An 11,804-nucleotide genomic window follows, 5' to 3' on the forward strand; every position below is an offset into this window, starting at 1 on the left:
ATCAGCGGTCGTGAAGTGTGGCCCTCCAGATTTTGCAAAACTTCAACTCCCAACATCCCAACTCCCAACGGCTGTCCGGGCATGCTGGGAGTTGAAGTTTTGCAAAATCTGGAGGGCCACACTTCCCGACCGCTTATCTAGATGGAAAATCTCTTAGAGATGAACATTCTGACACCAACACATTAATCCGATCCCAAACTATAGTTTTCCCCGGGACGTTCCCCCCCCCCAACACACACTCCCTCATCGTAGACATTCAAGAAATAAGAAACTTGAGTGGCGAGTACATGACATTATCATCCCAATCCACCCAAGAGGGTATAAGAAACCCATCTCCATCCTTCAATAACAAAGGGCGATTGTCTCATTGCTACAAATCCTTAATTACAAAAAAGCACAGAGGAGGGGGCTCCAGGCTTGTGGACAAGCAGCACAGGGGTCTTCAGGAGCTGAGGGTCCCTTTGATCAAGAAAATCCAATTATTTGTGTATATACATTTCCCACATAGTGATTAGTTCATTAATTGTCCCGCCTTTATCACCTCCCCATCCACCCCCTGTAATAATCAGTTCTTTTATCCAGACCAACAAACACTCGGTAGGAGCTTTTGTACATTCAAAGGATTTGCTTTCTCTTGTGAAAGAGCTGCTGTGCTTTGATGATTGGGCAGCTGGGAACTTCAAAGGGACAGAGCCCGGGCTGTGACTGGCTGGCGGCCCAGCAAAGTCCTTATCAAATTCTTGGAGGTGCTCCCACTGCAGTCAGTCAAGAGGCTGCTGGAAGGGAGGGGAGGCAGGAGGAGCATCAACCTGCACACAGCCAAGTACCAAACAAACAACCTGGCACTTACTGGGTGGGGAGTCACTGAGTGAAGGGGTTTCCTCCATGCATCTTCACCAAAGTGCTGCCCATTACAGTGCCCAGCTGCAGGAGCGAAACCATGGCTGCAGTCGCTGTACTGAGGAACGACTCGCTCCAGGCATTCCTACAGGTCAGTGGGACTTTACCTCTGCAGGTAGTGATGCCACTTACTGAACAACAGGTTGTTAGAAATTGCACAAACCAACTTTTTTTCAGAAGAATCCGAATGGCAATGCATTTACAGGACTGAAGGGAATTTATACCAAATTTCTGAGAAATGGTATCTTTTTTTATTTGGGAGAAACTGGAAAATTTCCTTTTATAGACTACCGTAACTTTTACAAAGTTTCGTTGACATAGGACGCAGGTAGTGATGCCACTTGGCGAATGTTGCATATAATTGTTTTCCAAAGAATTATGCAGATGTACAATTTCTTAATATAGGTATATGTTTGCTTATAGTTCACATGTGTATCGTTAACATTATGAGATAGATAGATATGAGATGATTGATATATATATATATATATATATATATATATATATATATATATGAGATATATAGAAAGATAGATAGATTTATATCCCACTATATCATAATGCAAGTTTTCTATAATAAGCCACAGATTACAAAATTCACAAATTGTTTAGAATTAATTTAAGGATCTCGAGATGACTGCATATAAGTCATAGTAAGATAAAAGTATTAAAAAAAGTTTAATATTGCACTTACATACAGCACAGGTAGTGGTACTAGTGAACACCCGGCAGAACACCCAACCAGTAGACAAATCGTAAATACCAGGACACATAAACCTCATCAGAATTGCGAAGAATATAAGAGAATATAGGAGAAAAAACACTTTTACATGGTTATTTACAGATTTTTATAACTAAAAAAAAGTCAATTAAAAGTTATAGAGCAAGAAGGACATTAAAATGATTGTTACCCAGGTAACTACTATAAGGATAATCATAAATATTTACAAGAGATAGAATCATCCATGTTACTAAATAAGCAACAGATTGTCAGAATATTATTCATATCTTCTGTGAGATTTAATATTATCTAATAATATATCTGTGCCGGAGTACACATTTTCTATAGTTGTTGTCAAATTTATTCAAAAAGTTTCCTAAAATGACAATTATGAGGAACAAGTAAAACCCATAATACTAGATTTGGTCACAGTTTAAATAAAGGCAAATAAAAGTTTCCTAAAAGAATTGAAAAGGGCAGGAACTTCTAGGTGTATGTGTGTAACACGCTGCCTTTACCTCGCACATGTCCCATGAACCAATACGTCACTGAGCAATAGGAATTCAGCTGATACAAATATTTACTGAGGAGGATGATGGACTGTAAAATTGGCTGTAAGGCAAGTTCACATTCCATCCCGTGTCTGAGGATTTGACTATACAGGTCAATAAGGCTGTCAAATAAAAGAGATATACTTCATGGCATACTATCTTCCTAAATGTGATCAATCTTATATCTATCTATCTATCCTCTATCTATCTATCTATCTATCTATCTATCCTCTATCTATCTATCCTCTATCTATCTATCTATCCTCTATCTAACTATCTATCCTCTATCTATCTATCTATCCTCTATCTATCTATCTATATATCCTCTATCTATCTATCTCTCTGAATGTCTGTCTGTAGATCCATCTCATATAAATCAAAATCTATATGTACACTAAAGAAATTTTCCATTACAGGACAGGACCCCCAGCGCCTCACCAGATGTCAGTAAACATTCCCCACTGGCTCTCCTGGCTGCTACATGTAGTCGAATTGGTCAACCAGGAAGTGGTGCGGAGTTTATTCAGGTTCCTTATGATCCCACTATTGGATCTCCCTCGAGGATCTTCCACCCATGGACTAATGACATATCTTCGCACTCTCCAGGTGGCATTCAGACACATAACAGTCTTGGACTTACTGCCCCCAAAAACCAACTCCCATCTCACATCCAGTCTACATTTGTTACTCACGAACTTCCCCTGACTCCCCCTGCCGACCCTTCCTATCCTTATGAATTTTCCCCAGTCAAAATGTTACCTTCCCCAATGGCTGCTTTTCAGTCATCTAATTGCCAGTCCACCTTTGTTTCTTCGGTTCCTTATCCTCCTGCTGCACCTATTGCTTCTGCAATCCATGGATTTGTACCAGGTCATTCCAACCTGATACATCAGCAACCAAGGCAACTGTCCCCCAATCCAGCAGAAGACATCCCCTGGTGGAGCATTCAACAGTCTACCCCAGTCACCCACCCGTCGGCACTTCCTCATGCTCATCATCACCGGTTTCCCATCCAGAGAAGTTTAGTTCTAGGACATTCAGACTTTGCACAATACCAGACTCAAATCGCTGCTCTTCTGCAGACCAAATCCCCATTGGCTACTGCCAGGAGATGCAGAAGGTGCAGATGTCCGAACTGCCAATCCTCCAGCGGCCCAGAAGAGCCAGGAAAGAAGAAACAGCACATCTGCCACATCCCAGGTTGTGGAAAAGTATATGGGAAAACTTCCCACCTAAAGGCCCATCTGAGGTGGCACTCGGGTGAGAGACCCTTTATTTGTAACTGGTTATTCTGTGGCAAAAGTTTCACCAGATCTGATGAGCTACAAAGGCACTTACGGACTCATACTGGTGAAAAGAGGTTTGTCTGTTCGGAATGTGGAAAAAGGTTCATGAGAAGCGATCATCTGGCCAAACATGTGAAAACCCATCAGAATAAGAAGATCAAAGGGGTTGAGAGGACAGTCAAACAGGAGCAAAACAGAGACCACTAGAGGAGGCTTCATGGATTTTTCTATAGTGCAATATACTTGAATATTGACGTATTGGAGTATTGACAACCCCTAAATGTATCAAAGCACAATACTTGTCAGATTCTGACTCAAGTGAAATCTTTCTTTCATTTTTTTTTTTTTTTTTTTTTACTTTAAGGATCTTTCTGAGGACCCTAAGGATTTGTATATATTTCTGTGCAAAGTGTAATTAAACTTGGTGTAATCTATACTGACTTGCTCCAAAACCTTCATTCTTTCCCTGCAGACTATTTCATGTGTTTGAAAAAACTTCTTCAGTTCTTCTCACCCATCCGTTGCCGCGTACATTATTGATTTTGTAAAAGGGACATAAAAAAAAAAAGTTTTACTCTCAAATAAACAGTGAATTTTTTGGTTCCCGGAGTCATTGCCAACTTGGCTCTGTCTAAATTTCAATTTAGGTGCCACGTGTCTCTTTACCGCTTATACAGAAACTGTTTTGTTTTTCATACTAATGTTTTTATTAGAATTCTCAGCTTTTGTTCTTTTGGATGTTGCTCTCTCCTTCCTTCCATAATTTTGCATAATTCTGTAATGACTAAGTGTTTTATATGCCATCTCTAGTATTATTATTGATAGATCTTCATCAGTGTTCGCGAGAATCGGTCCAGTGGATAAGTTGCCTTTAGCAATATACCTTCTATTAATGTAAATGTGGCATTAGTTTCTTGCAGCTATGTACAATGTTAAGTTGTGTTTTGTTATTTGCCCAGGGAATGTGCCTGCCTGTATAGTCGGCGTGTCAGCATATGTTCCTTTTTTTTTTGTCTTTCTTTTTTTTATTTGTTTTTTAAACAATGCACCTTAGAATAAACAAAATGTGTTGTATCATTAAGGTTCTGTTCACACTGAAACAGCATAAGGCTAGGTTTCTTCCCAGGGTTTTTTTTTTAGGCGTTTTTTTTTTTTTGGGAAAACGGCCAGGGCAATTTTTAAGCCAAAGCCAGAAGTGTATTCAAAAGGATTGGGAAATACAAAAGAAGATACGCCTCCTGCTGAATCAACTTCTGACTTTGGCTCAAAAACTGCAGTTTTCCAAAAAAAAAAAAAAAAAAAACATCAACTCATAAAAAAAAAAACCTATGTGGACTCTAGCCTAAGGGTTGTTCACGTGAAGTTTTTGGTTTTTTTTTGCACAAAGAGAAAGAAAATAATGCAGCAAAAACATCGAGCATAAGGGAAATGTGTGGAAAAAAGTAACAATGGGTAAATTTATCATTGAGTTTACCCCTATTTCTATTTTTTTGCGCCAAAATTTGCGCAGTGACTTTAATTGCGCCTTTTTCTGTGTCTTTTTGATAGAATATTTTCCCATGTTCTCTACGTGCTCGTGTACCATAGAAAGAAAAATGTTTTACACACTAATTTACTATTGCGCATTTCTTTGTTTAGATATTAAAACTTTGCGCAAAGGCAACAGATTTTGCGCAAAATAGCACACCGAGGAGTGCACGTACCAATGTGTCAGACGGTAGAAACATGAAGGAATGTCTATGTTTGAGCAAAATTTATCAACAATCTTGCGCACGGTTGATACATTTTTCACAGACATGCAAAACATAGACAGCACTGACATGGTTTAGATCAGTGGTCTCCAACCTGCGGACCTCCAGATGTTGCAAAACTACAACTCCCAGCATGCCCGGACAGCCAACGGCTGGGAGTTGTAGTTTTGCAACATCTGGAGGTCCGCAGGTTGGAGACCACTGGTTTAAATGATTTCTACCTCACACCGACATCTCCCCCAATGTTCTTGTTCTAATATTTACAAACACTTTACTTTCTGTTTATCATTATTTATTAGTTATGTGATATTGGGTTAGTGTAGAACAGTGTTTCCCAACCAGGGTGCCTCCAGATGTTGCAAAACTACAACACCAAGAATGCCTGTACAGCCTTTGGTAGCCTTTGGCTGTCTAGGCATGCTGGGAGTTGTAGTTTTGCAACACCTGGAGGCGCCCTGGTTAGGAAACACTGGTGTAGGATAAGCTATTATAGTGAACAGAGCCTTAAAGCGTAATCCAGCTCAAAACCTGTAAATGTAGGTAATTGCAGTTTATTCCAGTATTGCACGAAACCTATGTCACACTAAGGCTATGTTCACACAGTGACACTTCTGTGACTTCTGTGACTCTGTTTCCTTTTTGCCAATTTAGGTTTAGTTACAGATTTTTTGCGGAATGTGCGTGGACTTTGTGCTGAATTTATGCAGAATTTCTTGCTCTCAACACACAGATTCCGGACCGACTCAGTGGACTCAGCAAAAACTATTGATTGGTTCAGCTGCAGAAATTGATTGGTTCAGCTGCAGAAATTCTGCAGGAGAAAACACTGCTGTGTGAATGGGACAGCAGAATTTCCATTCACCACAATGTTAACTCCATGTAGCAGAATTTCCTGCATGAAAATTCTGCTGCGTAAACACAGCCTAAGGGTACGTTCACACGCGCTGATTTTCAGCGTATTTTACGCTGTAGATCCATTGGTGAAGGCCCCGCTCTATGCTGGCTTTACATGTGCCTGCTCGTAGCGGCAATACTCCGCTACCAGCAGGCACACTGCGATGTGCGAGTCGCAGTATATTCGCACATCGGGGCAGCTCTCTGCCTAGCTCAGAGCAGGGAGAGCAACTGCGATGTGCGAATAAGCTGCACAGATCGCTGCACTGTGTCTGCTGGTAGCGGCGTATTGCCGCTACGATCAGGCATATGTAAAGCCAGCATAGAGCGGGGCCTTCACCAATGGATCCGCAGCTAAATACGCTGCGAAAATCGGCGCGTGTGAACGTGCCCTAAGGGTACGTTCACAGGAGCGGATACCCAGCTCGTATTACGCTGCGGATCTGCCGCTGAAGGACCGCCATATGCTGCCTTTACAGGTGCCTGCTCGGATCGGCAATACGCCGCTAAAAGCAGACACACTGTGATGTGCGAGTTGCCGTACGCATGCGCAGTATACTCATACATCGTGGCAGCTCTCGGCCTAGCTAAAGAGCAGGGGGAGCGGCCGCAATGTGTGTGAGTACACCGCGCATGCACAGCTACTCGCACATCGCTTCAGTGTGTCTGCTTGTAGCGGAGGATTGCCGCTCCGAACAGGTACCTGTAAAGGCAGCATACAGTGGTCCTTCAACGGCGGATCCGCAACGTAATAAGCACTGGGGATCCGCTCGTGTGAACATACCCTTAGAGGGTATCCAGGAAAGCTGAGATATAGTTTGACAGAGTTCTCATACTGCAGAGCTGGTATAGTGAGTCTGATTTTCTTTCCCTCACTAACAAAACAGCAGTTTTTGATGCAATTTTTGCTATAGTTTTTGATGTTTATGAGTGAAATCCTGGGAAGGATCCACAAGGAAGTGTCTTGTCATCCATTCCTGCGCTTGGCTTAAAAAGTATCACGATCTGCATCAAAAACTCAACCTGTGATTCCAGCTTTGACTTTCTTATTTTGTGAGGTTTGTAAGGATAGAAAATACAGCTCCCTATATCCCAGCTTCCCTATATGCCCACAAGGGCTGGTTAACACAAAATAGTTGCTTTTGATGCAGTTCTCCATAAGACAGTGTTTCCCAACCTGTTGGGAAACTACAACTCCCAGCATGCCCGGAGAGCTGAAATGCATGCGGGAATCAATACTAGGAGTCTAGGAACACACTGATGGGAAGAGAATAACACAAATGTGAACAGAACCTAATAAAAAGAGGTATCAAGAGCTGAATCTAGCCCAGTGTTTACCAAACAGTGTGCCTCCAGCTGCTGCAAAACTACAACTCCCTGTAGGTTTGCAACAGCTGGAGGCAAAATTTGGAAAACACTGATCTAGGCTTTGTATGACATAGGTTTTAGCAGACTTGCCCAAGTGTTTCCCAGCCAGGGTGCCTCCAGCTGTTGCAAAACTACAACTCCCAGCATGCCCAGACAGGCTTTGGCTGTCTGGGCATGTTGGAAGTTGTAGTTTTGCAATAGCTGGAGGTACACTGGCTGGGAAACATTAACTTACCTTTTCTTAGTAATTTAGATTACATTAACAAAATTTTGTACAACCATTGAGAAAAAATGTATAACTTTTACTTCCTGTGTTGAAGTGTTGCAGCATGCCCTTTTATCCCATATGTTGCAGTTTGCGCTCTTTTTGTAAAACTACTAGGCTGAAATAATATGTGACAATTTGTCTAGTGAATACAATTGACTGTACAATCCCCTAAAACTTCAGTAAATAATATTTTAATTTAAATGTGATTAAATGTGGTGGTGAAATGTCATGAATTGGGGGGCAACAGAAGAAAAACCTTATGTCTTTGCTCTCTGCACTGTCTTTGCAGTTGAATGCAAGCTGTTATTTGCTGGTATCAGCCATTGTAGGATAGGGAGAGGATGACTAGGGTGTTCTTTAAAGGGGTACTCCAGTGGAAAACTTTTTTTTTTAATCAGCTGGTGCCAGAAAGTTAAACAGATTTGCAATTTACTTCTATTAAAAAATCTTAATCCTTCCAGTACTTATTAGCTGCTGAATACTACAGAGGAAATTCTTTTCTTTTTGGAACACAGAGCTCTCGGCTGACATCACGAGCACAGTGTTCTCTGCTGACATCTCTGTCCATTTTAAGAACTGTCCAGAGTAGGAGAAAATCCCCATAGCAAACATATGCCGCTCTGGACAGTTCCTAAAATGGACAGAGATGTCAGCAGAGAGCACTGTGGTCATGATGTCAGCAGAGAGCTATGTGTTCCAAAAAGAAAATAATTTCCCATGTAGTATTCAGCAGCTAATAATTAGTAAAAGGGTTAAGATTTTTTATAGAAGTAATTTACAAATCTGTTTACCTTTCTGGCACCAGTTGATTAAAAAAAAAAAAATAAAGTTTTCCACCGGAGTACCCCTTTATGGGATGACTGTTGGGAAGTCCAGAGATATCGCTCCCCCATGATCACTACTTTATCTCCAGTCGGAAATCCTCCAGAAACATTTTCATATATACTGTACATGTGACTGACATTAGCAATCTTTTTATTCACTATTTATACAAGTAACTAGCTTAGTACCCAGCTTTCCCTGTCTCCTGAAGCCCCAGAAGTGATAGGTTGCTCATCCTTACTGTACTCCTCACTGCAGCAGTGCTGCCATATCCTCTTTCTTGCCCCACATTGGTCTTCTCTCCCCCACCCCACTCTTTTCTCAGCCCACCCCATCCCCTATGCCTGCAACTGCCTGCCGGACAGTTAAATCATACTTTACCATAACGTTAGTCCAGTGGTAGGCTGTTTAAAACTCCTGGGCAATCTCCGAAGCCAAGAGTAAAGTGATCAGGAGATGTATCAGAAGTCCTATGCAGGATGTCCCAATACAATCTCTGTAGGTTTAGAGTACAACAGTTAAGCCCGTACAGTTAAAATACACTTTACCATGACATTGGTCCGGCGGCAGGTTGTTTAAAATTCCCTAGCATTCTCAACAGCCCGAGAGTAAAGCTATCTCAAGATGTATCAGAAGTCACATAGAGTTGCCGCCTGGGCCCAGCTGTTTTACTCTCGGCTGCAGAAAATTGTCAGTATTGGAACATCCCTAAACTCTATAATATTTGTGAACCAGTTAAATAGGTACAGTAGTCGGCACAACCTTAAAAATTCTTCTCCTTAAGGGGTCTTATTGACAAAAATGGATACTACCGTGGGGTTAAAATGGCAATTGCAGGATACTCAATGTTCAGTCAGGCATATGTATAACTTGTAACAGAAAAAATACCACAAGAGGCACTCACCGCATGTTGTGCTCAAATGTAGATTTATTTTCTTCATGCAATAATACGCAGCGGGACTAGTTAAAGACTCCGCTAGTGTGCTCAACCGGTCACGCTGCGTTTTATTGCACAAAGAAAATAAATCTACATCCGAGCACAATGTGCAGTGAGTGCCTCTTGTTCTATCTTTTCTGTTACATATTATGCCTGACAGGAGATTGAATACCCTTAGGCTAAGTTTCCACTTGGTTTTTTTCCTGGCAGTTTTTGGAAAAGGAATAGGACATATAAAGGAAGGACTTACACTTCTCCTCCCTTATGGATCCACTTCTGACTTTGGCTCAAAAACTGCAGTGGCAGATCTCCAAAAACTGCCAGAAAAAAAAACAAGTGGAAACTTAGCCTTAAGGGGGGGGGGGGGGGGTATTCATGAAAAGTGAAGGTAGAGAATGTCTTTTTACTCCATTAATTCACAGGGTTGAAACTCTGTACCTGCACCCAATGTATTACATGGTGCTGATCACATTTCTTACTTCAGTACTTAAATGTGTATGATGATTTCTCTGCGACTTTTTGTGCAACTTTTTAACCCGTGCGACAAATGTGTGACTTTTTAATAATGCTGTCCACAGCCAGTTTCTGAGCCAACAGACGACTGGTGTAGAATTGCGCATCTGTAAGCGCAGTTGCATCAAACGATGTGGCAAACGGAAAAGTCGCAAATCATAAATTCCTGTTCACTGCATGATATCAACTGAAACCATGACTTTCAACGTCACTTTGTGTACTATTTGGGTTGCCGCAAAACATTGTTGCAAAAAACAAGCGATAAATTACAGCGAAAATAATGGAGTAAAAGGTTCCATAAATACCCCTTAATGTCCCTCGTTCTATTTTTTCTGTTTCAAATCTACTAGATTTTTTATTTGACATAAAAGTAACATGTACCAAGCTCAATTGAAATACCTCCAGCTGTTTAGAAGGTATACTGGAACTAACATACATACACAAATACTTTGAGTTTCATATATAAATGAATATACGGTAAATACATAGCGTTCATGTGCATGTGGGGATTAAAAGAGAAAGCTGACAGCTATCATATGTGTATCCAACAAACCAGAGCCCACAGATACCCATACATCTTATACTACATATGGCCAAACCTGGTGCCTTATGTATCTTCGACCAACTGTCTAAGGTGTATGGCGGCCTCCCGACTCCCCAGTGACAGATGATGTCAATAGAGAGAAGAGTTTGGCATGTTTTTTCCCCCCCTCAACCCTATTGTTCCGGAAGGAGTAAGTCAGTGCCAGAACTGTTTGGCTGTGGCTTACCCCTCCCCATAGAAAACACATGATCGTTCAACTGTGCCAAACATTTATGTATATGGAGAGACAACTGTTGGGCAAACATTCCCCCGTTCTGTACAACAGTGCCACCTTAAGTAAAGACTCCTGGTTTATAGGTCCCTGAGCTATCAAAACAAGGTCCCTGGATGACTGTACTGAACTCTACAAGACTATGGGCTCTCCAGTAAGAGGTAAGTCTAAGTATCATCCTTTGCCCCCTGCACTGAAGTAAGTCCCTGTTAGTGGTTAGTTTGCAATCCTAGTTTGCTGGAACCTTCCGATTACTGTTTTCTCCTTTTTGAAGGTGACTCTTGGTCATGATTTGGACAGGTCTCTATAAATGGGCACTGTCATGAACTTTTTTTTTTTTATATGCTGTAGTAATGATGTACTACAACATATTTCTAATATACTTTAATTATCAAAAACCTTTATTTTTATTTTGAAAGCCGGCCACTAGGGGCAATCGGAGCCAAATTCATTCAGCCTGCGCTCGCTCCCTGCCTGTCAATCAGACAGGCAGGGGCGAGCGCATTGGCTCCCTGGCCTCAGACGCCGGCCACTCCTCCCGCACTATGTTGCTGCTTCTGCGCCTGCACGCCGACCTTACACTCCCTAGCCTCATACGCCGGCCCCGCCTCTGCTGCTGCCTCAGGATGCACTTCGGTATGTGTGTTTTGGGTGGGGGGATTTTAGTGCCGCGGCCATGAAATGTATTGCTTTGCGGGGGGTGGGGAGATTTGGGGTAGCGCCGCGGCCATAACAAAGTTATTGTTTTCACCACAGGGTGCCTCCAGTTGTTTCACCACTACAACTCCCAGCATGCCCTGACAGCCAATAGATGTCAGGGCAAGCTGGGAGTTGTAATGGTGAAACAGCTGGAGGCACCCTGTATAGGTGAACTAAGGGCAGAAGTCCCCCCCAGCAGGCATCAGTGACGTCGCGTCTGCTGGGGAAGTCTGCCTGGTAAGTGAGCACACTACCAGGCAGACAAAAAGGCATTTATAA

The 11,804-nt window shown here is 42.0% G+C and overlaps 1 protein-coding gene across 2 annotated transcripts; it reads left to right on the plus strand.

The window, feature by feature from the left end:
* The first annotated feature begins 417 nt into the window (after window positions 1–417).
* Window positions 418–7,973, plus strand: SP5 (Sp5 transcription factor). 2 transcript variants are annotated; one of them, XR_008847230.1, is made up of 3 exons: window positions 418–991; window positions 2,589–5,281; window positions 5,400–7,973. XR_008847230.1 is itself a non-coding variant. In XM_056536157.1 (2 exons), the coding sequence occupies exons 1-2, from the start codon at window positions 941–943 to the stop codon at window positions 3,663–3,665; spliced, it is 1,128 nt and encodes a 375-aa protein (XP_056392132.1). In that variant the 5' UTR covers window positions 418–940; the 3' UTR covers window positions 3,666–5,355. The 2 variants fall into 2 exon arrangements, 1 of the variants encoding a protein (XP_056392132.1); XM_056536157.1 differs by lacking the exon at window positions 5,400–7,973 and having other exon boundaries at window positions 2,589–5,355.
* The last annotated feature ends 3,831 nt before the right edge of the window (window positions 7,974–11,804 follow it).

Source organism: Hyla sarda, chromosome 8 (assembly GCF_029499605.1).
Source record: "Hyla sarda isolate aHylSar1 chromosome 8, aHylSar1.hap1, whole genome shotgun sequence".
Lineage (NCBI taxonomy): Eukaryota > Metazoa > Chordata > Amphibia > Anura > Hylidae > Hyla > Hyla sarda.